Consider the following 27,318-nt stretch of genomic DNA (forward strand, 5'->3'; position numbering starts at 1 on the left):
GAAAGAAAGAAAGAAAAAAAAAACAAGAGTTCAGCAGAAATCACTGGGGGCTGCAGGGAGAGAGGCTCGGCAGATTGATCTTCGAGCAATTAGAGGAGGGGACGCAATTAACGAGGGGGCTGCTGCACTCGTTGGCTGTTTTCCTTCCCTTCCACGAACACACACGAGTGGAGATCTGTGCTCTTGAAGGCTCCGGGAGCCAAGGGAAAGCTGCAGAGGGTGGGAGGTGGGGAATGCATTGTAGGAATGGGGACGGAGACCCCGACCCTATGGGAGCTGTGTGCCTTGCACGTGCGATGTGCTTGGGGTGAGTGCAGTGAGCCAAAGGAGCCAGCCCCTCCATGGCACGAAGTGGGGGGATGTTCTCACCGAGGATCTCTTGGTCTTTCCTTTGGACGCTGATTATTTTTATTTCTTAAACGTGGCTCCTTAACTCCAGTGGTTTTTCTCTCTCTGCCTTCTTCCTCTCGCTGTAATTATCATTGTGGAATAAAGACTGCAGACGGACAAACGACCCCAACCCCGCTTTTTCTTTCTGGGTTTTTTTTTTTGGTTTTTTTTTTTTTTTTTTTGTGCTGTAAGTGCTTTTTTTGTAAAAAAAAAAAAAAATAATAAATGGTAAAAATAATGTAATGGACTTTTATGATTTTTGTTTGTTTGTTTTTGTTTTCCATCCTTTGTAATAATTTGTTCGAGGGCCGGGGTTGGGTTGGGTTGGGTTGGGGGGGGGTGCGTTTTCATGGTTATGATTTGTGTGGGCAGGGTGTTGCAGCACCCTGCCTTTTACTTGTATAAAACAAACAAAACAAAACAAAACAAAACAAAACAAAAAAAAAAAACCAATGACAAACAATAGTGGCTCAGCTGTGGAAGAAAAAAAGAAAAAAATGTACTTTTTTATAAATAAAGAATTTTAAAAAAAAGAAGGAAGAAACCTCCTCCTCTCTTTGTGCCTCTGCGACTGCGTCGTTCCGCAACCTGGGGCTGGTGGCTGTAAGCAGCTGCAGTGGCAGAAGTGGCATTTCCAGGTCTGTCCCCGTGATGTACCGTGTTTTGCAATGGGAGTTGCTTTGCAGATGAAGGCAGAAGGCTGAGGCTTAAGGGATGTCTAGAAAAGCGAGGAGAAGGAGGAGGGGGAATGATGGTTTTTGCCGCTGACGTAGGTGGTATTATGTGAAATTCTTGGGCGGTAGATTCAAAATAAATGAAAGGAGAGGGCTTTTTTTCTCCCTTCAGTGTAAACCGTGAAATTCCTTGTCAAAGGATGCTGCTGAGGCCAACAGGTAGCCTGAGCTGGAAAGTGTTTCTGCCCATGGCAGAAAAAATCCATCAAAGTCTATTAAAAATTCTGACATTCTCCAGCTTAGGAAGTCCTTAAGCTGCTGCTAGATGTAGCAGAGGGGACAGGATATTGGAGAAGTGTCACACCTGCTCTCCTTTACGTCTTCTCTAGACACGTGTAACCAGCTGTGATGGGACTGGGCTGTGCCAGCCTTGGGTTGATGTGGTGGGATGGGTAGGATGGCTCAAATGGGCTGGGTGGGTGGGATGGGTAGGATGGGGTAGGATGAGCAGGATGTGGTAGGGTTGGTAGGATGGGTTGGATGGGTAGGATTGGTAGGGTGGATCAGATGGGTAAGGTTGGTGGGATGTGTAGGATGGGTAGGATTGGTTGGATGGGTTTAGGATGGGTAAGACTGGTGGGATGGGTAGGGTGTGCAGGATGTGATAGGATAGGTTGGATGGATAGGATTGGTGGGATGGGTAGGGTGTGGAAGGATGTGGTAGGATGGATAGGATGGGTAGGATGTGCCTGTAGTCCAGCACCTGGCTGCCATGGTGATCATGCATCAAAGCCTACCAAATGCTGTAGGGATGGCAAGGGCCCATTGGAAGGAAAGATCAGTCAGGATGCATCCCTGCATCTCAGTGACTGATCACTGCGTTGGGAAGAACAGTTTGCCTTTTCCTTTTCCTCCAGCTTCCTTGCTGTGAATATATGCTACAAAGACAGCCTTGTTCCCAAAGATCAAGGCAGACAGCTCTGCAAGACCCAGGCTTTTGCAAGGGAGTGAGAGACAAAGGAAGCAAGAGATCAGAGGAAACGTGCACGCTCTTCCTTGTGCGAGTATCAACAGGCGCTTTGCCATGCCTCTGGCCTGGGCAATCCTCCTGGGGAAGCATCTTTGCACCCGACTTCAGCACATGGGATGGAAGGAAGGACAGGAGGGGCTGCCTTTGCCCGTGGTCCTGCTGGGCTGAGCCCCTGGGAAATGCTGTGCAGATGTCCCAGGCTGTGTCTGCCGCAGTTAAGCAGTGATGGATAAAACCCATTGCATGGGGCCTCTTCTCAGCAGCTCAGGTTGCAGTGAGCTGAACGCAGCGGGAGCTGACTCCCATGCAGTGCCCCTAAGTATTGTGTTTCTCTGGAACAAAACAGAATCACGTTGGGGACAGGAATGCCAGCAATGCATGTAGCCCACGGAATTGTGGCAGCGTGGCTTGGATCTCTTCTCAAAGCCACATCTCTGCAGGCGAGCACCGCTGGCCACAAAGCAGCTTCAGAGCGCTGTCAGTCAGCAGAGAGCCTGCGGAGGAGCTCGGTGGGGCAGCGGGGGATGAGCAAGGGGAGTGAGTTCTGCTCTGAGCACGGTCCTGCAGCAGTAAGCCAGCCCAGTGCAGAGCAAGAATGGGAGATGTGCCTGCCTGGAACCAGCCATGCACAGAGCACAGGGCTGAAATGTCCATGGTGGAGGCACAGAGCCATCCGAGCCAGGTGTGAGCGCATCCAGTGACTGACTACAATGGAGTTATGCTTATTTCCACCCCCACAGATTAACATCACCCAAGCAGGATTTGCAATGAGTGAGAGTGAGAAGCAGCCAAGCATAAGGAGGGAATTAGCAGGCGACCTGCCCGGTACCCTTGGGCACAGGCACCTGGGAACATGCTCACAGCCAGGTGGATCTCCTAGGGATCCACACGCATGGCACACACAGAGGTGCAAGAGCCAGAAGGACGATGGCCAGGAGGCAGGGAAGAAGGCAGAAGGGCTGGGAGATGGCAAGCTGGAAGGGGCGGCAGCTCCAGGGGCGCTGGGGATGGGTTGGGTCAGAGTCATTGACTCATTCATTGAGAGGGAAGAGGTTGGAAGCAGGGCAACCAAGGTCGCACGTTCCGCCGAGTCATCTAGTGCTGGAAAAGTTGAACCAAGAGGAACTTGCTGGCTCAGAGCAGGGTGAATTATTTGTAGCAACAAATTTGTTTGATTAATTTTTTTTTTTTCCACGGTTTCAGGTTATTTGCAAACTGGAGTTTGATTTGAATGAACATATTTGTGAGAGGAAATTGCTTTATGCAAATGCAGTCCAGCTGGGGGACCTGCGACTCCAAGAAGTGCTGTTGAGCCTCAGATCCCCTCTGTGGTGCCTGGCAGAAGGCAAGGGCTCCTCCTCCCAACAAGGCACTTCATAAATATGTTCATAATTTAAATATATGATAAAAATTTCGCATCACCCAAGTTCTCAACAGGTCCTGATTGATGGGTACACCCATTGGAGAGGCTATGGGCCACGCAAAGCCAGCTCGTCCTCCATCCATCTGCCCACCCCATGCAAAGAGGTGCCCGCATGTTTCTCTTCCCCTTTATCTCCCTGCTCCTCTCAAACTCCCGCCAGCCTGTTTATCTCACCGGTTTGAAAAGAAAATTGCCAACTTCACACCTGTCAGCTTTAACTGATTGCCTGTCGCACTGGGGGAGGGAGCCCATCCGTATGGCCCCGGCCTCAGAGCCTCGGCTCGCCGGGGGAACATCTCCATCCCTCGAGGAACGAAATGCTTCATTTCCCATCTCCTGGCCTCATTTCGTCGCCCTGCTCTAGCTCCCAGCCCTTTCAATTACCGCTTTACAATAATAATGAGCAGTGGCTTTCTGCTGGCACACAGCTTCGTCCACCCGAGGAGCCGAGCTCATCACAAAGCACTCACCCTCCAAGGGCTGCGACTTCCCTGCTGTGCTCCAAAGTGCCCTTCCCGGTGGCAACAGGGAAATGTGACAGCAGCAGAAGTGTGCAGGGAACCTGGGGCAAGGCTCTGGGGGGCACGCAGGGCTGAATTGCCACCTTCTGCCTATGGGATCTATACCAACACGAGTTGCTATCCCCACCAGGTGCCTTCCCACGAGTTCATTCCCATGTTGGATCTGGAGATTTAGCCCTGGCTGTGCCCTTCCTTAGCCAAGAGGAGGTGGGAGGAGAAGCAGGGGCATCCAGTCCAGCTGCTGCCAGCTGTGCCAGCTCCGTGGCTGTGATATGAATGAGGCAGCTGTCCGGGATTATGAATAGATACCAGAGTGGGAATGCAGAGTCTGAATGGTGCGGGTAAACACTGCAGAGCTGTCCAGAAGTAATGGCATGGGGGCTCGATAATAGGGAGGAATCATAATTAAATAGAAATTAGTTACTTAAATGGTCACTTCCTGGGGTTTCGTTGATGTCCGATTAACTTAACTTTTAATTTGCATAAGCAATAAATGTTTAATTATGTTATTAATATATTTGAGTTGAGGAGCTTATGGGCTTTTATAATTGGCATTTAACTAGATAGTTCCAGCGTATTAACTGATGTTTTATAGCTCCACGTGAGCCTTCCCAATTATAACTGACCTAAAATGGGCTTGGAGGACCTGCCTTGATGGTGCTACCTGAGCTACAGAGCAGAGGAGCTGGCAAGGAGGAGGCAGGGAGCAGCTCTGCACCCTTTTAGGATTTAACAAGCCCAATTTACACAAAGGAATCTGACAGCTGTGAGTTGGGGATCACTTTGGCCGAGTTTTCAACCTGTTTGCTTTGGGAGTACCCAAAGAGATGGTGCCCAGGGCAAGATGGCTGGTTCTGCCATCCTCTAACATGCAGAAATCGCTTTGTCTCCCAGAACAGATTTCTGTTTCCAAGACAGATCATGAATAGTTATTGACATCTTTTGCCTTTTCTGAATTATGACTGCCCTCTTGACATTCTCCATCTGGTAAAGTGCCTATAGAGCACTGCAAAGGGTTTGTTTGTTCCTGTTGCTCTCTCCTGCGTGACCTTAGCTGTTGTACCAACCTTTGCAGCTTCTCTTTCACGCTGACAGTCTCTCTCTTTGCAGCTTTTCTGTTTGATCTGTTTCGGAGACAGAGGAAGCTCTGCAAGCTAACAAATACCCAGCTGGATACGGCTGTGTGGATAAATACTGGTGGTTACACACGAAGGCAGAGCAGGGCTTGGAGGTGGTGGGAAGCTAAGGGGGGAAGGAGTGTTAGGAGCATTTCTTTACCATGAGCAGGAGCTTGCAGCCATGCAAACACGGAGCTGATCTCATCTCTGGGGACATCCAAGGTAGAGCCAAGCCATGGTGGAAGCACCTTGGAGGCAAAACCACACAAACGTGGCCCAGGGCACGTGGTCAAACGGAGTGAGATGTTCCCAGGGGTGATGCTGAAGGTTGCTGAGCAAATTAACTCTAGTAGCGCAGATGATACGAGTGCGAGCTGCAGTCCCGGTCCCTTCTCTCTGATGGAATTTGTCTGGTGGCTGCTTGTAATAGCATGACCCTAATGGGCTCATCAAGGAAGCAGGGCTGTGTCTCTGGCTCAGCACAGACACAGGACCTGCTGTGCTCTGGGCATTGAGAGCAGGCTGTTGAGATCAGGAGATGTAATGGGAGTCAGGATGTGGCCCCTTCGTTCCTCCAGGAGATGCAATTTCGTGTGTCATCACCTCCTCTAGATTGTACAGCAGAAGAAATAAATTACCAAAGGGATTTGATTGTTCATTACTCTGTTGAGCTGCAAGGAAATGAAGCAGAACTAAAATTAAGGGCTGGGAGGCAGAGGCAGCATTGGAGAACTCAGGGCCCACCTTCTACTCAAAGCCAGGCTGGGGCAATGCCCATACAGCTGCAGTGAGCTGCAAAGCATGGGGCATGGGGCAGGCAGGTTGGGGAGGGCAGGGTGAGGTCTCTGCTGGGCCCCATGGAGTTAATGCGCTGCTCCTTATCCCAGCTCCACCCCAGCTACCAGCAGACTCAGGGAGGCATGCAAGGGGAGGTCAGCAAGGGTTAAAGCCACATTCCAGGCATGCTTTGCAGCCAGCAGCCCCTTAACCAGGGATGGCTCTGCTGCTTCCATGCTGGAGAGGAAAGGGCAGAGCTGATCTTCACCAGGCAGGGCTGAGCTGCCCCACCTGCGGCGAATGGCAAAGCGATTGCCTGTGCAGGAATGTGTGTGAAATCCCACTAAAACCCAGCAGGTCCCTGCGTCCGCTTGCAGCTGGGCATGCTCTTCAAAGCAGCACCCTGCGGAGGGCTGGCTTGCACACCGCGCTGCCAGGAGCATGAAACCTCATCAGAGGCGAGCGAGCGGTTTTGCATGGGTTAGGGCTGGTCAAAATTACAGCGAAAAACAAAAGGGCAAAGATCTGACAGGGATGCTGGGATTCGTGCCTAGGCAGTGGGGTACCCGCGCCCCAAGCCAGCTTGTGCCCGGGGGTGGATCTGCTGTTGCAGCGTTGTCTCAAATTAGCCAATCCCGTTCGTCTCTAGAAGCTAACTGGGGATGTGTTTGCTCTGCCAAGCTTTTCAGCTCCGTTTAATTTAGCTCTGCAAACTCGCCGTGTCTCAGGCTCTCTGGAATGTGTCAGGTGGGGTGCGTTATAAATATGCATCATCCGATCTCGTGGTGTCGCTCGAAGGTTCAGCGGGCAGAAAGAGCCCAGTGAGTGCTAACCCCTTCCTCTGGCTCAGGACAGCAATCCGGGTCACAGACAGGCTTATCTGGAGCTGGCACTCCAGTGGGACACTGTGTTAACCGTGTAGGCTGGACGTGCCTGAGCAGGGATGCAACCGAGCACCAAGGTTATGTTAACTCTAGCAAGGCTGGCAGCTAGCAGAGTTTCAGAGCTGCCAGCCTAGTGAAAGGAGGGGAATCGTGATTCCTCCCCATTGATTTGCAGTGTGTCAGAGAGCAAAGGAGCACAGTGCTGAGCGCGTTGGCTAGCCAGCCATGAAATAGATGGGAATTTGTTTTGTGTGGGGTGAGGATAAACACAAAGGGAACCCTACTTGGCAGTTGGCTACAGATGCAGGCATGCCTTTTAGCAAATGGTTTTCTGGAGGGGTTGTGAGTTGGTAGGCTGGTTATTTTATGATGTAGACTGGAGCATGAGCAGTTCCGTGGGGCTCAGGTTGGACCATCAGAAGATCTGTGGGGCTCAGGTTGGACCGTCAGCCATTCTGTGGGGCTCAGGTTGGACCGTCAGCCATTCTGTGGGGCTCAGGTTGGGCCATTGTCAGTCCTGTGGGGCTCAGGCTCTCTCTGAGGCAGTTGGTCAGGACAGAAGGAAGACAGTACAGGTGTGAGACCAACAAAGCCTTCCTGCCCGCCTGCACCTCTTTCCCACCCCACTGCTGCCTGCAGGTCCTGCTGGGTCCCATTCTGCTCCTCTGCACGCTGCAGCAATGGGTGGGATTGCCCATCCAATCTGAGCTTTGCCCTAAATATCAGCCCTAGAGTGACACAAACCCATGGCTGGGATGCACCATGCCCCACTCTCAAGTCCGAGCCCCAAGATCAGCCAGGTGCTTCGTGATGCAAACATCCCAACCACATGAGCAGCTCTGAGACACGAATCTTTCCTCCCCAAAGTGCGACAGACTCAGTCTCTCCTTTCTATTCCTCCTGCAGCGTCCTCCCCATCACTCCATGGCCATGTGAGTCATTTCCTCCGCTCTGACATGCCCTCCTCTGGACGCTTTCCAGTTGCCTCGTCTTTGCCTCACTTCAAGTTCCCTTTGGGAACCTCCTGCGAGTTGGTTCCCCAAAGCCCTCATTGTTCCCTTGTTTTTATTTACTGCTGTGCTCCGCAGCTGCACTGTTTCACCCCGCGGGCACGGCGCGTGCGGACAGCTCTGTCTGTTTGTCTCATGGTTTGGAACGCGACCGGGGCCGCGTGCACGGAGCAGGCGTTAAATCACAGCCACGGCTCCATCCCTGCCAACGCTTCTTCCTTTCCCGTGTCTGCTTCCACCTCCAGGAGAGAACAAAGCAACGAACCCAACTGCTCTGACTGGGGGTGGGGCGTCCTTCTTTTCTCCTTAATTGTAATACGTTGAATTAATTCATTTTTCCAGCCAGAACGAGGAGTTCCCAGCAGCCCTTCTTCATCCAGATAAGGCTGAGCTGCTCGCTCAGCCCCTTTGGGTTCTCTGGTACCTGCCTCACTGCCAGCATGAACTTTTTGGAGAGTTTTAAATTATTCGAGCATGACACAGAGCAAGGGGTTTTGCATTCTTAATAGGCAAAGTCTTTTCCCACTCCACTCTGGAGGCCCCTGAGCTGTCCTGCCAATTTACTCTGATCCTGATTCACAGGCCTTGCAGACATCTTCCCAGGGTTGCCCGAAAGCCCTGGCAGCGTAACCAAATCCTCGCCTGTCTGTTCCTATCATCTGCTCCTGAGGGGGTTCCAGTGCCCTCTGTTGGGTTCCCAGCACCGTCCGTGCCCTCAGAAAGGCAGGGAACCACTCGAGGCACTGGGGTCAGCAGCCCTCCGAAATGCACCAGCTGCAGCTCTGCCCTGGGGAAGGGAGACTGAGGAAAGAAGCAGCTGGGGAGGCAGATGACGGAAGAGAAAAAAGGAAAAAAAAGAGGGAAGGCCTCTCTATGCCAGTTCCTAGCTGGGCTCCTCCAGTACCCAGCATCTCTGTGGGGAGAAGACCTGCACCCACAAGAATAGGGCTTGTCACATGGGTCTGTCACTGCCTGGCCATGCAGTGTTGCCTTAGGCAGCTGGGATGGGTACCAGCACCTAGGTGTTCTCACCAGAGTGGAGTGCTTGGTAGGAGGGAGACGCACTGATAGACACCCAAAAACAGCAGCATTTCTCCTCGTACTCCCCTAATTCACAGAATCACAGAATCGTTCAGGTTGGAAAAGACCGTTCAGATCCCCAAGTCCAACCCCAACCCATCCCACCGTGCTCACTGACCATGTCCCAAGTGCCACATCCCCATGGTCCTGGAGCACCTCCAGGGATGGTGACCCCCCCACCTCCCTGGGCAGCCTGTGCTGATGCCCACTCTTTTAGAGTCAACTCCCCTGGCACAACTTAAGGCCGTTATCTCTCATCCTATAAAAGAAGAATATAAAACACGTCAAGAATTTGCATGTCATCCATTCTCTCTCCTCATCCCCGTTACCCAGTGCCCTATATATTCTTCTAACCCGCAGACTGACTTCATTTTCACCTCTCTAACTCTCCCTGGCCCCTTTCTGCTGTAACAGAGCCCCGTTAAGTTCCAGCAAATCCATTCCAGCGCTACTCATTTGTTTCCCCACCCCTCTTGCTCCTTCCACACCTGCTGATTTACGGTGTCGGCGGGAGGCTGATGTTCCCTGCTCACAACCTGCAGCCCCAGAGCCATTAGGGACCAATCCATCAAGGAAATGCCCCAGCCAAAGGGACTGGAAGATTCTCCACCATCACAATCACAGCTGCCATCCGGGGGCTTGGATTGCGACGTGTCAGCTGTCTGCCTGAGCACGGCTGCAAGCGAGCTGTCTCAAGGCAGAAATATTATTTACAAGATAATGTGGTGTATGGAGAAGGGAAGAGGGGGAAAAACGACTGCCCATGGGGAGTGGAGCCGGGCGTTTGGATGACTGCAGCATCCTGCCACTTGCAGGAAGACATATAGCTCCGAGCTCTTAATTGGGGATGGGATACAGGCTCTGGGGTGTTCTCGCCAGGTTTACATGGAGTCTGCAGGAAAGAGGTGGGGGATCAGTGCTGAGACAGTTCCCAGGGTAAATTCTGCGTCCAACGTCTTGGCACCGTTCACATGTGCTGCGCTGACGCAGTAAACCTGGCAGGTCTGTGCTCCGCAATTCGCTGCTGTAGACCAGAGAGAGCAGTGCCCTGGGAAATGTTCATACACCTCGTTTCATTCCTGCATGACAGCAGCAAATCTGGATGGTGGAAAGGGCTGGCTGCGTGGGAGCGGGGTGGCTGGCAAGGACCCAGCCCCATGCAGGCTGGTGGGGCACGGGGGGGGTCCAACCTTCAGATGAAACCATGGTACAAAGGGAGGAAACTTTCATGAGTGGTCCTGCGTCATTTGGGCAAATGTGCTTGTGTGTTTTATATGTGGGCATCATTCTGAGGCCTTGGGGATGGGTGGCCGACCACCTCTGGGAGAACCAAGGCTGTATAGTCCAGTATCCAGTCTCTGAGAGCAGCCAGGAGCCAGAGCAGCAAGAAAAATACGAGAATGAGGTGTGACAGACACGTTCTACAAAGTACCTTTTCCCCTCATCCATGTCTCGCTCCCTTCTCCTGGATCTCTTTTCCTTCTCCTCCTCCTCCTCCTTCTTCCTCCATTCCAATTATCTCCTTCTTTCATCAGTGCCGGAGCTGTAAGTACAAAGTACCAATTAGCTAGTTTTCAAGTTTAATTAGGTTGGAAGGTAGAGCAAATTAAATCCTTTTATCGTACGTTTCAAAGCGCTTTCCCATCATGCCCATGGGATGGGATTCCTTTGCACGAGGACCATGTCAGCTGCCGAGGAGCTGGCCCATGTCACCGAGCACTGCAGCCATGGGGAGAACGGGAGATGGAGCACAAGAGAGGATCCATCTCCCTCACCCCGACCTCTTGCACTCAGCTTCCTGAGGCTTTAGGGTGGCAAGCTCTGAGGCACATCCTACCTCAATGCATCGCCTATTGGCTCTCAGCTTTTCCAAGCTGTGCATTAAAAGCTGAGCTCTCCTCTGTTCTAACAGTACTCAGTGAAGGCTGTGTCCAAGCGGGCTAGCTCCTCCACCTCCTGAGCCCGATTCTGCCCCTGCTGGGTGCCCTAACCTTCTCTCCTGTGCTTCCCTGTGTGTTGCAGACAAGCCACTACCTCAGGGCGCCCTGGGAGGCATCATTGGCATCGTGGGAGGCGTCATCGCCGCAGCTCTCATCCTTGGTGTGGCTGTCACCGTCTTCATCATCTACAGGCGGCAGCAGAAGGACCGCACAGAGGCAGACCACGACCTGTGAGTAGCCCTGGGCTGGCAGGGAGCACAGCAGGACCGTGCTATGGGATGGGGCAGCACAGATCGCTGCTGGCCCCTTCCCCACCTGAACGCACAGAGCCTTTCTGCTGCCATTCAGCCCCATCTGCTGCCCTCCGCCACCCCTTTCCAACCTTCGTGCCCCCTGGTGCTTTCCATCCTGCTTGCTCTTAGTTCTGGATGCTTCTCCCGAGCCCTCAGTGGAAGCTGACACACACTGCGCTCAACGCTGCACATGCTGCAGTGCATCCCTGGGCACGGCACAGCTGCTTGGTGCCACTCTCACCTATAGAGGGAGGAGGGGACCCAGCTCCTCCCTCACCAGGTGAATGACTTCATGCTCCTGAACTGGACAGAATCCAATTCTGCAATCAGAGAGGGGTCTCTGACATACCCTCAGAGAGGACTCCCATCCACATACACCTGGTGCTGGCCTAAAGTTGATGCTGGAGACCCCCCAGGTGCTCTCCTTTGGCAGGGGCTCACCTTGCTCTGCCCCATGCTGCACTGCAATGTGAACGTTCAGAAATACCTTCCCTGGCCGCTCCCTGCACAGCTCTGTTTCATCAGAGCAGCACCCCTCCCTTCCCACCTCTCAGGGAGGCACCAAGCCCCAAGGCTGGAAGTTGCTTTTATCACCCCCAGCCTGCCCCCCCTCCACCATCACTGTTACATTTGGCCACATTTTGTGCTCCATTTAATCCTATCTGAGAGAGGGCACGGGAGGACAGCGAGCGAGGGAGGGAAGGGAACTGGGGAAAACAGAGAGGCACACAAACAAAAAATAGCACCACAAGGTGAAACTGCATCAACAGCATCAGCCCTATAGCAGAGATGCATTCAGATGATCCACTTCCCACAATGGCCCTCCAGGAAGGCACAAGGGAGAGTCACTTTAGCCAAGAATAGAAACACAACAGTGCCCCAGAGCACAGGGGTGGATGAGCCCAGTCCAAAGCCTCACAAAATCCGTAGTGTTTCTTTTCTTTAGAGCCATAAAGTCAATGTCCTGCAGAGCCCCTGGGGCCCGCTGCACCCTTCCCTTCACCCATAGCCCCGATCCCATGCTGGAATCCATCGTGCTGCCAAGGAAAGTCACCCATCCCAATCGGAAGATCTGATGAAGTTTGTAGGAGAAGGGAGGGGAAGCTGGCTAATTAGTGGATCGGAGTTTTAATAAGTTCTGTAAAAGGATTAGACACATCTGCGCATACAGATGGAATGTGCAGAGACAGGCTCTGGGCTGGGATTATAACGGCTGCCAATCCCCATGTGCTCTGGGGCAAAAGCCGATCCCCTGACTGGGGGTCAGGGATAAACCCCCCGCATGGCATAGCATAGGGATGAGGGAGATTCCAGCTCCAACTGGAAAACTTGTGGCAGGGGCTGCAGTCCCAAATAACTCCCTTATTGGGTGTGCCATCACCTCACTAGTTTGCACTGGCCACCACCTGGCACTCCCTGGTGCCCACAGCCACCCTATGAGCATCCATCATATGGGATGCTTGGAGCCACCCCAAAACAGCACTGAGAGACGGGGATCCCAGCTACACCCCCGTGGTCTACAATCCGACACGGGGAAGTGCTTGGAAATGGGAGCAGGGTGCTAGGAGGGCGTTCGTTTCTATTAACAATTCTAATCAGGGTGAGAGAAAGAAAAGAGGGGAGTTGCTGAGAATAACCCATATGATTATACTGACAGTTTGGTGACAAACACAGCCAGATCCTCAATGCGTGCAGGATCCAGCCTGCTGTGGCACATGAAAGCAGGCAGACCCCTTCCTCCCGCTCTCTAATCAGCTGCCTCTTCTCTCCCTCAGCATTGACTTGCCTCCCTCCCACAAACCTGCCCCTCCGCCGAAGAGGAAGCAGGAGCTGAAAAGCCACCTGACTGCAGAAGACATCCAGGTACGCCCCCCGCCTTGCTGCCAGCTCCTTCCTATGGTGAGGGGACCAGGCAGTGCCCCCAGAGCCTGGATTTGGGATCGCGGGGTTTGCAGGAGCCCAAGAGCCCGTGGCATGGGTTTGGGGGGCAGCAGGACTACCCAACCCCCAAAGATGGGAACCCAAGGGGCAGCGGGTGAGGGCTTGTCTGCCCATGATTCCCCTAAGATGGGCACAGATTGAGAGCTGTAGTTTGGACCCTGTTTGCACCCTTCAGGAGGGAATGGATTCTGATCGAGGTGGTGTCCTGGGGCTGGGCTCCTGGGGGTGAGGGTTTGAGCATCACCACCATTTCCAACACGAGCGGCTGCGATGAGAAAAGGAACGTGGGAATGAAATAAAGAGGGCAGGAGGCAAGTTGTATGGGGAGGAGCAAGAGAAAAGGTGGAGGTTGCCCCCGGTAGTGGCAGGAGGATAGCACTTGCTCCTCCCCCCACTTCTCTCTCTGCCACAGGTTGTTCACTTGGACAACATGAAGCACGAGGAAGAGCTCCAGAAGCTCCCCCTGCAGCCCCCATACTACGACATGGCAGCCAGCGAGCCCTCCGCCTACACCGACAAGCTGGTAAGGGGAGCAGGGGGCTCAGAACACCCACCTCAGCCTCACTGCTTTCACCCACTGTCCCCCACCCCATGGCAAAAGACCCCATATCCTGCCTTCATGTGACAGCCAAGCCAGTATCCCACCCCATCACCCTCCTGCAGCTGGCTGGGGTCTGCAGCGGAGCTTAGCTTTTCAGAGCAATTATTGGCCAGGCAGAGCATGTGAGGGTTTGACTCTCCACTGACAAGTTCCTTAAAGCCCATTGTTTTGTGTGGATTTGTTCAGTGGCAGAGAGGGAGATGCTAATGTGAGGCAGCAGCAGCAGAGAGATTAAGGGTCAGGGAGAGATGCTAGCAGCCACGCAGGGGAGGGTGAATTTCAGGGAGCAAAGCAGTGGAGGAAATGCAGACAGAAGAGGGCAAAGGCATGGGAAACAGATCCATCCCTCCCCCACCCCACGGCATGGCACTGCTCCCTGCACCCTCTGTGGGACCTCACATGAGGCCTGCAGGTCTCAACATCAAAGCCAGATGCCTCAACATATCAGCACACAAACCCGCTTCTCTGCCAAGGCGTTATAATCACCAGCCAATAACGGAGGGATAATTTAGAAACGTGGCTAATTATTGCCGCCCTCCAGTTCATCCTGGCACGACCCTTCGATGTGCATTCCTGTGCAGATAACAGAGGGATGGGGCCCGGTGACCTTTAGCCAGCAGTGATACAGATGCTGAGGGCATCGGTGATGAAATGGCTCAGACACAGCTCTGCACTGAGCCGTGCCAATGCGATCCTCTTCACTCCAGCCAAGCTGAAAGTGGCTGATGTCCCTAAAGAAAAACTTCCTCTTGGAGCCCTCCCTCAACCCCGGGCTTGTCTCCAGCCCCTTGCAGCGAGGCAGGTGGGTTTGAAAACAAAGCACAGGACACCGGAGGCAGACGGGCTGCTCTGCGGAGTGCAGCTGAGAGCTGCTTCTCAGACAAGCAGGAGGATGGAGGAGCTCATTTTGGGAAATAACGAGCAGTCAGTTAATTAAGTGGCAGAGTTAGTGATGTGAGATGGGGCCTGATGGGTAGCTGCTCCGTAACCATGGGAACAGAGTTTGCTGCTCTCAATCCTGGTCTGAGAAGATGCATTTCCACATCCCATGCTTGGCACTCTCTGCTCCTCACCCGCGCTCCCAGCCCAGCAGCAGTGGGCTGTGGTTTCCTCCCACCCACCAAGAGAACCCCTCAGTGCTGGGGACATGGGGTCTGGGTGACTCAGCTGCTGCAGCTGTGGCACAGCTAGGATGGGACCTGCCCTCTGCTCACCGGGGCTGGCAGCCCCTGCAATGCTACCAAGCTCCCATTGCCTGCACACAGAGCATCTTGGCTTTGTGCCCCAGGAACGAGCCGAGGCTTGCTCCCGTTTCTTGCTAAATCACCGCATCCTTTGGGCAGGCAGCAGGTTGTGCCAGTTTGTGACTGGCAACGGGAAGCAAGGGGCCCCTTTGTGCCAAACAGGGCTGGGCATGCTGGGTGCTGCTCAAATGGCACAGCTGGGGCCAGGCTGCGCCACATTGCCCAGCCATGCCTTGCAGAACCCCACTCCTTCCAGGACCACTCAGACAAGGCACTTTTTTCACCCATTCCCTGCAGCTCCACTGGGTCTCTGCCAGCCTAACACAGCCCCACTCCCTCCTCATCCTTCCCCAGCAGTAGCTCTGCTGTACGCATGGGTCCGGGGTCCTTCAGAGGGGAAGGCAAAGAGAAGGACAGGATATTCCTGTTCTGCTTGTGCTTCATCAGGAAATCTGATGAGGCAGTGTGTGGAAGAAGATGAGAGTTGAAGGGAACCGATTCTGCAGGAAAACGGGGCGGATGCATTGTGCTCTAAGTGAATTGTGCGAAGCCTCATAATTTGGGATAAACTGCTTTCATCACTCAGCTGCGTGAAAGCCACCGCCTGGGGAAGGCAATTCCATGGCACTAGGAGGGGAGTCAGAAAGTGATTAAAGATGGCAAGGAGCGAGGGAGGGGAAAGTGGGAGAGGTGCCAGGAGGAGAGAAAATCAGAGGTGGGGGAAGCAGGGGGACAGGTAGGGCTGTGCAGGCTGGGGAGGGGATGGGGCACATCTACAGGTGCAGGAAGAGGGGAGTACAAGCCAATATGGATGTGGGAAAGAATATGAACATAAAGCTGATGGCACAGATGTGCAAAGGCAGTGCAGCGGACCATTAAGGGTATAGAAGTGTGCATGGTGTTGCCTGCGCTGTCTCCGAGCCCTCGTAGGGCAAAAGCTTTGGTGTGCTTGAAGGTTTCTAAGCAGGAGCGAATGGGATGGAAGGTGCGTGCGTGCTGCAGGTTGCATGTCTGTGTCTATGTCTTGCAAGGTGTGCAAAACCAGAGGCACGCCCTGTGTGCACAGATGCATCCGTGTCGTGCAAATATTGGGTGCGAGGAGGAGCGTGAGAGGTGGGAGCAGAGCGCGCGTAGGAGCGGCGGTGCGATCAGTGTAAGCGCCAGCAATGCCCATTTGCACAGGTAGAAGGGAAAGTTTCATTGCTGCAGACAGCAGAATAATTCCTCCTTTTTACTGGGCAATTACCAGGGTGACGATGCTGATGATTTACGCAGAGCGCTTGCACGTAGCTGTGCTAGACCTTGTATACAAGCCACATTATTGATATTGTAATAAATTCTGCTCCCAACAAGCAGCAGGGAGCGGGAGCGAGCCCAGGAGCTGCAGGAAGCAGGGGGACTCCCCAGAGCAAGCACCTCTAGGGGAAAGCAGCATATCTGGAGAGGAGGGAGGGGAAATAGGATGGGAAAGAGCTCAAGGCTCAGTCTGCCTTTATCTGAGACCGGAGAGGGTGCTGAGATAGAAAGATGAAGGAGAGAGTTCTGCAGATGGAGGGTTGAGATGAGCTGGCACCGTTCACCCTCCTCAATGCCCATAGGCACTCCGTGCAACTGTCAGAGCCCCGAGCAGCAGGCACACACCCAGCCCGTTACTGGGCCATCAGCCCTCTGCTAATGGCTCTGCCACAGCTGGTGTGGGGCTATGCCATTCCAAACACAGGGCAGAGCAACCTTTTCAGATTCAACCACTTTTGCATGATTGCTGCGTGCTGCAGCCATTTTGGGATAGTTTTCTCATCCTTTCTCCATTTGGTAGGGACAGCTCTCTCCTCTCAGAGAGGCTCAGCAGGTGCTTGGCAAAGAGATTAAAGACCCTCTGCAGGGAAAGGAGCCAGGGCACCTCTCACACCTCGGCCTCTGACACCAGGGGTGTCCCTAAAACACAGCATTCCTCCTCCAGGGGACTCATTTCCCCCTGAGGAATGAGGTTTCCAGGTCACCCTGCATCCCAAGGTTCTCTGACCATAACCGTGTGCAAAGCATGAGCAACATCTGGATGGGAGTGACCAGACAAACTGGGTAATATTCCATTCATGGAGCTCTTGCTGATAAACCTGCTTAGAAAGGGAATGCCCATCAATATTTCCAAGCCAAAGAAGGATGCTTTTGGCATCTATTAGACATTATCACAACCACAAAATCACGCTGCATAGTTTACCTGCTGTAGCATAATGTGCAGTCAAGCCCAGTGCAAAAACGTGGCGTGTAAGAAAAGCCATGACAGCCCCCACACCAGGGCAAAACAACAGCACTGGTTTAGCAGTGCCATTTCCCTACAGCAATAGGCCTGCGGCCACTCCCTGCAGGTAACTCCATCCTGACACCCCAGACTCAATACCTTGCCATTGCTATCACCCACAGACTCCAAACTCTTTGCTCAAAGCTCAGTTCAGGTACCCTTTGAGCTTTGAGCTCACCAAACCGCCCTGGCTGGGGACGGTGCTGGTCTCAGGGGGGTGATGGGAAGCAGGGAGCAGTAGGGTGACACCAGCCTGGCTGTGGGGCATTGGGCTTGCAGGTGGCTTTGGGGAACAGTGCCGTGGGGACCTTGGTTTTGATTTGGGATTTTACCTGTCTGATTGCTCATGCCATCCCTCCCTCCCTCTTTTAACTGTTTTTTCTTCCTTCCCTCTCACCCTTCTCTCTTCTTTCTCCCCTCCCATCACTCAAACCCCATCCCACCTCATCCACTCGCTCCCTCCGGCTCGGTTCCCGTCTTCTCACCTCCCCAACCCCCAAACCCTTCCTCCTGTTCCCCCTCCCCCCCACACTGCCTCGCTGCTCTCTTCTCTCCAGAACTCTGGCACCAAGGACTGTGATGTCCACTATGCAGAGCTGGACACGGCCGCTCTGGCCTCGTCACCCAGTCCTCGGACCTCCATCCATGCTGGCGGAGACCTAGTCGAGTATGCAACCATCCAGCCCAACTTACGCTAGCGCATGTCACTCTAGGCCCTTTCCCCTCAGATTCTGGCCTCAAGGTACACAACTGCACTCTGCCTTCCTCACCTTGCTCCTCTCCACAGCCCGCTCTTCCCCTGCATCCCCAGTCCTTGTTGCGGATTGCTCCTAACCCATCCCGCCCACCCCCTCCTCCTGCACGCCGCCCTTGTGTTGGGGGCTGGAGGAATGCCTTTGCCTTCTGTGCATGCTCTTCGTTGTCCTTTGCTTTCTACAGGGAGGTGAGGCACGTGGGAGGGAAGGGTCAATGGTTGGGTTCCACAGCCAGCCTGGCTGGAGATGCAGGGAGAAACGAGGTGGGTTTGAGGGGTGCAGATTGATTTGGGGCATTTTGGTAAGGGGCCACACTGCCGAGCAAAGCAGCAATATCAGGAGGTCAGAACTTTGGGGGATGCTAAAAGGGCCTTTCAAGGCTACCCAGATGAGGGGAAGGAAAGAGAAGGAGACTGATATGGGAAAAAAAGAGTTTGTGTGCGTGGAAGAGACTATAGATAAGAAGGAGCATATGTGCATGTGTGAAAGAACAAGGTGGGAGAGTACGTGAGAGAAATGGGAACACGTAAAGGTTCTGGCATCTGAAAGTCAGGGAATAAGAGGCAGCCAGGGAGGGATGGTGCATGCAGAATAAAAGAGCCTGTGCTGCCCAGGGCTGATGCAGATGGCATGTTTTGATGTTTGCAGGGGGAGAAAGATTATTTCCTTTGGTGCTCTCCTTCTCAAAAGCAGAGATCAGACATGATCACCTCCCTGTTTGCTCCACTCCACGCATCACCCATGGAGCTCAGGTCCTGCAGAAGGGACTGCTTAGGGCTCTGCCTGCATTTAGCCCACAAATGGTTGTTTGGGTCCTCTCCAACTACCACTGAGCCTCTGAAGCAGAACAGTGTTTGCAAAAGGAGGAGTGTCTTCAGGTCTTCACCCATTCCCTTACTCTATGACCATACCCATTTCTCAGGCATTAGGGCACCAATTCCCTACCTGAAATAGAGCAAATTTCCCCTTGCCACTCATGGGAGATGTGCTGGGTGATGCTACCAGCTGTTGGCCAAGAAAACAATACGGGCAGCTCCCTCCTCAGCCACAGTTCTCCCTCACTCCTTGTCTATCTCCCACGGTGTGGTGACCACATCATCTATCTTGCTCTTTTCCATTTATTTTGTTGCCTTATAACTGGGAGGAAGGGGCTGTGGGGTAAGTGGGGCTATGGGGTCAGTGGGGCTATGGCCTCACAGGGTTCTCAGCACACAGCAGGGAAGCACAGGGAGGGCTGGGGGCTCTGCAGCTCACAGAGAGGGCAGAGGAGGCAAACAGCAGCGATAGCTTAGGAACAGAGAAGGAAATATTAAAGGGCAAAGGAACTGGGTCTTGGGAAGGATGGGAATAGCTCCATGCGGAGCATTGAGCAGAAGGAAAACTGCTTTTTTAAAGCCCCACTGCACAGTCCTATTGGCGTAGTGCCTCACTGCAGCCCGGGAGCATCAGTGCCAGCAGGTGGGTGACAGAGCTGGGTGGAGGGCATGAGGTGGGGTAGCTCAGTGTGCCTTACCCCTGTGCCCCCTGGTTTTCCTGTGCTGGAAGGAGCCCTGTAGTTCCCCTGCTGTAGAAAAAGCCTTCCTAGGTAAGTGTCTGCACGGCCGGGCACCAGACCCAGCGGTAACCTCTCTTTCTTGCGGTGTCTCGCCCACCCCTGCTCCCAGAATGAGGATCAAGGTCTTCGTAGACGTAACGAGCGAGAGCGGACAGTAAGTCGTGGATGGGTTTGCTTTTGCTTTTCTCCATTGTGGGGGTCTGTCTGTCTGGTTCAGCCATGGGGCTGCTCCCCTCATCCACCTCCTAGAAGCTCCTGGCCATGCTGGGACCACTGGCACGAGGAGGAGCAAGGCAGGCGCTGCCTAATCCATCCTGGGAGGTCTCGCCTCGTCCTCCCCAGGGTGGGGGATTTTATTGTCAGCAAAAGGACAGTAATCCTCCAAATCCAAATTTGGAAATCCTCCCGGTCTCTCTGAAGCAAAAATAAAGCCAGTCATATGGTGCTTTGAAGGTGTAATCTCACCGCCACGAAATCTCCCTGCGAAGGCACACCGCAGATCAGGGTGATTTTTGTAGGTTTCTTTAATTATCTCCTCCCCCTTCACCTCCCCGCACTCCTGTTCTCAGCTTTATTTGGGAATTTCTTGTCCCTGTTACAGCAAGCACAGCTCAAACCACGAGACTTGCACCAAGATCCCGGCCAATTAGAGAGCAGGGTTCAGATTGCCAGCTCTGCTTTCCGAACGCCCCTATAAAACCACGTCCCTGTAAACCCACCATAAAGCTGAGCTGGGGATATCAGACAACCAGCAAGTGCTGCCTCAGCTCTCAATTACTCCATTTCCTCCCCATTAACACAAAAAGTTGCCTGGGCATCCCTCGTTCAAGGGCCCCATCTCCAATTTGCAGGAGAAAAAGCAAAGCATGGAGGTGGCTCCTCATTAGTTTCCCATCAGTAGCATGAGGATTCCAACCCTGGTAAAGAGTAAAGGGGCTGGCTCATAGAGAAACACCATGGGAGTAAACGTTTAAGGTTATGGATGGTCTAAGATGCTGTAGGAACAGAGAGCAGGTAAGTGGCTGCAGTTGGTGGAATGCAACCTTACGGGCGTGCTCACTGCATAAATAATGCTTGCATGTGTCTGTGGGTGCATCCCTCATCAGAGCTCCTTCCCTTCACTCTGAGGATTTCAGCTCTGGGATGTTCCAGAAATGAGAGCAGATAAATGCTCAGGACACCGAGAAGGAGTTCTTCACTTTCAGACTCACAAGAATGGATTATTGAGGGATGATCAGCAGTGTTGGATACGGTGAGACTGGAGGGAGCTAAAAGTACCAGGGAGATGGCTGTGAGGAGAAGACAGGTGCAGAGGAGATGGGGAAGGTTTGAGAGCAAGTCATAGCAGAAATGAGAGCTAATTCAATCAAATAAAGACCGCTTAAAGGTAATCTGCCAGGCTGTCTGAAACGGATGGATTCCTGACGTCCCCTTCAATCAAAGCTCTTGGAAATAAAACTGAGGGGGAGGAGGACGTAACCCAGATAATGAAGAATTTTACAGTGCCATGCTGGAAACAAAGCCAAGGAGGAGAAGTCAGGTGGGGGAAGGTGGCAGAGTTGTGTGCCAGTTCAATTTAATTAGTTCATTATCCCTAATTTAATTTCAAACTTTGTTAAAGATAAATTAGATTGGAAAAAGTCACAGTGGGAATGGGGAAGGAAGTCAAAGGGCACCAGCTGCTAAACATGTTAATAAACAGCAGGCTGATTCCGTTCTCATCCCTTTCACTACGTAGATGAGGAAAGAAAGCAGGAGCAATCAACTCCTAGCTTCACATGCTGAGAAAGGTGAAGGCAGACAGGGAAGCCCTTCCTCTGCCCCAGCACTGTGAGTCTCCAGCTGCCCTGCTCTGAGCACAAAACAGCAGCCAGAAAGAGGAGGAGAGCACATTTGTACTCACCTGGCCAGAAGTGCTGACAGAACGGCACCGGTTCCCTCCAGCCCTGCTTCGTGGATGGTTCTTCCAGGCCCACATTAAGCACTGGACAGATGGAAAGATGCATGGTTTGATGACCCAGGGTATCACCCATCAGCAGCCCATAACATTGTGTCTCACAGCCCCTTCCACTTCTCTCACTGCTGGCTGCTAACGACCAGCTCAGCTTACACGGAATGTCTGCTCACGTTAAACGAGAACATCTTTCCCATCAGACCTCTCTGTTTGTGAGACCTTTTGAGCACTCACACTTGTAGAAAGCCCTCTGCCTTCCTATTGTATGCCCAAAACACATACAAACCTGCCCTTCCCTTTGAAAAATAATAGTTTGTGATCCAGGATAAGGGCCCCTTTTGCCTGCTATGTCTCACTGAGGTTCAATCATTGAGACCATTTCGCTTTCAGGTTACCCACCAGTAACTCACCAGGCAGGAGGAGAGCAGGGCTAACATCTTTTTCCATCCCCATAGGCACAGAAAGGTGTTCTGCTGCTTCCAAAGTGCCCAGAGCACAGACTACACAGAGGGAGAAGAGCTTTGCATGTCCTTAGGTGCTAACCCTTCCCTATCCCTTTTTATCACCTGATACAATCAGAGGAATAACAATCAGCTGTTCTCCATTCCCTTCTTCCGTTATGGCGTGGGTCCCCGTTGATGCTGTGTAATTGGTTTAGATGTTACTGCCTCTCTGAGTGCTGCTATGGGGACGTGTGTGGTTCATTGTAAAAGAAGTTTTTTACACTAAGGGCAGTGAGACACTGGCACAGGTTGCCCAGAGAGGCGGCGGTGCCCCGTCCCTGCAGACAGCCAAGGTCAGGCTGGACGGGGCTCTGAGCACTGATGGAGCTGTGGGTGTCCCTGTGCACTGCAGGGAATGGGACCAGGGGGCCTTTAAGTGTCTATTCCAACTCAAACCATTCTATGGTTCCACGTAAACCTCAGGAGATAGGTGTGGGAATGACTCACCCAAATGTCAGAGATACCAGTGCAACGATTCTGCGCAGAAGGGACCTGGAGCTTATTGTAAGCCCCTTTGCTGTCTGTCCAGCTCGAGACCACTGGCTTCAAAAGTCTCAAGCAGTCGGACACACCATTTTGCCAAGGAAAGAGAAAAGAAAGTCAGGTTGACCTTAGCATTGCGGCTGCTGTCCCCGTGCTCCTACTCCCCACCCTCCCATGGCCTCCTCTGCCTTCAGAGCTCCAGCCTTCCAACCTTGCTGCCTCTCGCAGCAGTCTGAGCCATCAATAAATTATTGTCGACACTTTGTTTTCTACATGATTTTTTTAAGCGTCCTGGTGAAATATTTATCCGGGAACTGGCAGCGGAGGAGTTGAGTAGATTGCTCTGTTCCTTCAGGCTTTTTCTCCTGAGGGTCAAATCCTTGTCCTGTTCACTAAACCGACTGTTTCTGCTATGTTCAAAGAGAGCAAGGAAGGACTCAAGGGCAAGTCGCTTGTTTCAGCCAGCCCCGAATCAAACCACGGGCGTAAAAGGCTGTTGCTGGCGGGTTTGCTGCCTCTTAGAGATGAGATTATGGTGAGAGCAAGGTCATGGTCAGTCCTGCTTGGGTCGTTTTGCAGGGCTTCGACCTGGGAAAGGGCAGTGAGCAGCAGGGAGCATCCCACCTCTGCCACCCCAGGGGGAGCAGGGGTTGTGGGATTGCTTGGAGCCGCTCTGAGCTCCCATCTTGCAAATGCTTTACATTCTCCACGGTTGCTTTGACTCACAAGCCTGGTGCTGAGGATGACAAAGGAGCTGATCGCACAGGTACAGCTCAGCACACAGTCCTGGCTGCTGGGTAAACATCGGGCACAATAACCTATTGTACCTGCAGAGCTGCTGGTCAGACAAACGCGCCCTTTTGTGCAAAAGAGCACAGGTCTGTGTTGGCCTAACGATGCGTACAAGCGCTGCTTTTACAGAACTCAGGTGTGGGAGAGTTAGGAAGGCTGTAAATAAACTGCCCTTCCTTGTTCCACTGCCTGCTCTATTGAGAGAGGCAGAAACCATCCAGGCAAGGGGCAAAGAATGCAAAACACCTACGTATTCCTTAGCCCAATGGATATTTCAAGAACTGTGGCAACGCTTGTTGAAATGTGAGGTTTTATCACCCGGCTTTCTATTTTTCTGAAGCAGCAAGCAGAACTATTTAATTTCCCACCCTATTTGCTACATGTGAGCCTCAGCAAGGAGCTGAGCTGCGCGTTTGATGGAGTTTTCACCCTTTGACTTTTGTCTCTGCTTACAGAACTTTGGAAAGCGTCACTCAGAGATACCGAATGCGAGTGATTACCTGACCCGCTGCTACTCCCACGACGGTCGGTATCTGCAGAAGATCCCCCACGTCTACGCCCCGTTGTCAGACCTCCCTCAGCATCTCTATCCTCACCACTCTGACGTCTCCTTCTGCTGCCCTCCCCCCGGCTCCCGGGCTCCGTACATCTGTCCTAAGGAACAGTACGTTTAAGCGTCAGCACAGCGAAACCAAGACGCTCGTGGTTTTCACTCCTCCCGACCCCGTCGCTCAACAGCCAAGGCCTTTTAAACCCCTCTTTGCCATTTGCTTATTTTATTGATTGATTATTACGATATTTTTTTTTTTAATTCGGGTGCAATTGTAAGTGACATGATTAGGTTAAGTGTCTGCCTGGCTTGTTCGTGCTCAAGGGAACACTCTGCCTTCGCCCACATCTCATCCCGTCCCTGAGTCTCTCTTTCCTCTTGCTGGCCCTCCTGTACCAAGCTGGCTATGTGCGTGCATGTGTATGTGGGTGGCAGCTGCCCTGTGTTGGATGGGATGTGCCTGACCCAATTAAATGTCCGTAGGTTCCCTTGTGTCCATCTCCACGCTGTTTGCACCAGAGTAGCCAGGTGTAGATTCTTCACAACACCCTTTGGAGGAAGTGGTTTTCCCCCTTGGGGAGATCCCTGTTGTGAAGAGATAACCAGCCACGATTGCTGAACCAAATAATAAGATGCTTCTAAAGAAAGATGCTCAAAACCAAGCCAAGAGGAGAAGGAAGGGCTTGGCTTGGGGACTGTGTTTGTCCTTTTTCCCTCCTGCTCCCACTCCCAACTGCTTGGATTGGCTCTCTTTAACCCAGACAGCACTGGGATATATTCAAAGCAAACACATCTGATAAAGTATCCTTTGAATAACCTTATAACCTGAAACCCAGAGGGGGAAACAATTAGGAAGGAAAACGAACTCTCTCATTTTCCTTTTCAAAGCCTAGTGTGACCCCCCACTAGCTTTCCCCCCTCTTCTCCTTGCATCTGTTGATTGGAATTCCAAAATGAACTCAGGCAGAATATGAAGAAAAAAATCGTGATTTCAGGTAATCTTCTTACTCTCAACAAAGGATAAAAGCCAATAGAGGAATCTGGCCTTTTAACCTTTTTTAAAGCATCTTAGTTTTGGGACTATCTATCTTTTCTAATATTTGGAATGTGTGTGGGTATGTAAATCCAAACGTGTGCATTCCTGCAACCATGAAGTGTTTTAGAGAAGGGAATTTATCTCCACATCACATTTGTGTTCACTTGTATTAGAGGAAAAGAATAAATATAGAGATACACTTATATGTATATAAAAGCAAAGAAGAGGAGAAAAAGGAATGAGAATCTTACAAGAGAGCTTGGTGTTGAGGATAACATTCACCTGTTTCACCCAGCTGTGACAGAGAAGAGGTGAGGCTGGGACAGCTGTGAACAAGGGGATGTGCCCTCTTGGGGAATGGGCGTTTGCTTTCCTCTGTCTCGGGCTGGAGATTGGACATTCTGCAGACAGCATCACTCCGGACACCGGGAGGATGTCAGAGCCGAGTGTGGGGGGAGTGGAAGGAACCACACCACCACCCTGCTGCCCAGACACCAAACCGAGCTGCAGTGCCACTTCCGCCAGTGAGCAGCACACCCAGCGCCCTGCTCCCTGCAGGGAGTGAGGGTGCTGTCCTGGGTGCTGCCCAAGCACCTCTTTATTTTTGTATATCCAAATTTTAGTAGCTGTAGTTGTTCTATGCACTTTCTCTGCTCCCATCGCCTTGAGCAGACATGGGACTCACCCTGCTTGTCCCCATTCTTGCACAGAGAAGCAGAGTCCCTGCAGGCATAGATGAGGAACAGATGGGGAGGTGGCTGAAGGTCCTGGTGCCAGCAGGATGCCAGGAGGGTGGCAGGCAGGGTGCAGGCTGAAGGGTGCTGACACTTTTCCAGCTGAAATAGGCAATGCTTGCGCAGCACAGCACCCTCCCTGTGTGCCAATGCCTGCTGTAGGACGTCGCCTTAGAGCACAAGGTGCAACTTTTCCAATGCCACCCTATCGGTCTTGACTAACTGAGGCCTTTTTGGAGTCATTTGGACTCCTATTTCAGTCTCCAGGGAACTCAGCCAGGCACGTCCCTACACCAATGGACTTGAGTGCTGTGTGTCTTGCTTCAGATTATGTGTTTTTCTCCCTTTTGTTTTCTTCTCAACACACCCTGGAGCACTTTCTGGCTACCACAGAGCTAGAACCAGGTGTGCTCTGAGCTGAAGCCGTGGCAGCGCATCCAGCCCAACAGGGGAAACCATGCTTTGGACTCTGCCAAGTCTGCTTTTGGTCACCCTGTGAAGAAAAGTGGAGCAGTGCTGGAAAACCCTGGGGTCTCTGACGTCCTGGAGCCAACCCAGCACCACTGCTGAGAAAAACCTTCCACATTTCCTCGTCTGCATGCCCGTAATAGCAGGATGCTGTCTGCACAGCAGCAATTAAAGTAGATTTGATTGGGAGCCTTCATCTGATGCAGTTTCAGCCGGATCTAAACATTTAGATGGGAAGTGGAATACGGTCAGGTCTTCAGGTGCATTAGGAAAGAAAAGCTAGGGGAAATGGCTGCTTGCCAGACAGCATTTTGCAAGTGGCTTCCTCTGCTGCTGGTGGCTGGAGGACGGTGCTTTGAGGAGGAGGGGGAAGCAGAGGCACAGATTGCAGCCTTACACAGAGCCCTTGTGCGCCTTTGGATTGGAGCTGCCCACAGACGGCTGCCACAAAGGGTTTCTCTGCGCTTTTCAGCAAAGCGAAAGGATTTCGGTCCTCCTCAGAAAGGGGAAAAGCGAGAAGAGCCGAAATTCAAAGCAGCCGCTTGACAGTACATGCGTTAAGCCTAGGGATGCCTTGGTTCTCTCTGCCTCTCCGTGTTCTCTCTTCTCCTTCAGAAACGCTTTGCTCTCAAAAAATGGCAAAACAGAGTCTGTGCATACCACTGAATTAGGGAAAGAGGCAAAACCCCACCTGAAGAAAGAGGCGGAGCGCGATTCGAGCCGGTTGTTTTGGTTTTACAAAGCCGCACTTAGCAATGTTCCGATCCGGCGCTCCGGTTCCTCCTTCCCTTTCCACGCGGTTGCATGGCATTTGCCAAATGGTTGCTTCCAAACTTTGCTGGACCTGATGCCAAGGGCTGAACACTGGCTTTGCTCCACGCTAAGGCTGCCCACGCTGAGCTCGCAGGAGCACAAACCCAGCAGTGCTGATGGGAGGCGTTCCCCTCTTGCCACGGCGTGCGCTGATTTGCAAAGATACTGCTCCGGGAACAGAAATGTTGCCGGGTGGATGGCTGAACAAGTCGAGCAGGAAACTGGTTGAGTTTGTGCTAGCAGCGTGCATGGGGAGTTGGGTGTTATTCCCCATGTGAGACACGAAGCCGTTCCTCCTGTTGCTTTGTACCGGGGTGAAATGTGGCAATTTCTGTTCCACGCGCCAGTGGCATTGACACAAGAGCTTTTGCAGATGGAAACGACTGATCACAGAACTTAACTTAAATAAAAGTGAGCTGAAGAGTTATAACAACCTCTGTCTTGGCTGTG

At 52.5% G+C, this 27,318-nt stretch overlaps 1 protein-coding gene and 1 long non-coding RNA gene across 7 annotated transcripts in view; one reads left to right on the forward strand and one right to left on the reverse strand.

Annotated features, from left to right (window-relative positions):
* NECTIN1 (nectin cell adhesion molecule 1) overlaps window positions 1–24,304 on the forward strand; it is a 71,893-nt gene extending 47,589 nt beyond the window's left edge. For 2 of the 3 annotated variants that reach the window (XM_021375763.1, XM_021375766.1), the window contains exons 6-9: window positions 10,930–11,077; window positions 12,916–13,003; window positions 13,494–13,604; window positions 23,723–24,304. In XM_021375763.1, coding sequence (XP_021231438.1) covers window positions 10,930–11,077; window positions 12,916–13,003; window positions 13,494–13,604; window positions 23,723–23,941 — 566 coding nt within the window. In that variant the 3' untranslated portion in view covers window positions 23,942–24,304. Of the gene's footprint in view, window positions 1–10,929; window positions 11,078–12,915; window positions 13,004–13,493; window positions 13,605–17,782; window positions 17,939–23,722 lie in introns of those variants that run through there. The other variant, XM_021375765.1, reaches the window with a different exon arrangement.
* Window positions 720–27,318, reverse strand: LOC110387554. 4 transcript variants are annotated; one of them, XR_002432599.1, is made up of 7 exons: window positions 26,747–27,318; window positions 22,440–23,921; window positions 21,439–21,519; window positions 10,340–10,450; window positions 5,317–5,764; window positions 5,106–5,217; window positions 720–1,108 (listed from the first exon to the last, which is right to left on the reverse strand). It is a non-coding gene; the product is annotated as an uncharacterized LOC110387554 (long non-coding RNA). The 4 variants fall into 4 exon arrangements; XR_002432597.1 differs by lacking the exon at window positions 720–1,108 and having other exon boundaries at window positions 3,633–5,217; XR_002432600.1 differs by lacking the exon at window positions 720–1,108 and having other exon boundaries at window positions 3,633–5,217; window positions 5,317–5,827.

The sequence above is a fragment of the Numida meleagris genome, chromosome 23, assembly GCF_002078875.1.
Source record: "Numida meleagris isolate 19003 breed g44 Domestic line chromosome 23, NumMel1.0, whole genome shotgun sequence".
In the NCBI taxonomy this organism is placed as follows: domain Eukaryota; kingdom Metazoa; phylum Chordata; class Aves; order Galliformes; family Numididae; genus Numida; species Numida meleagris.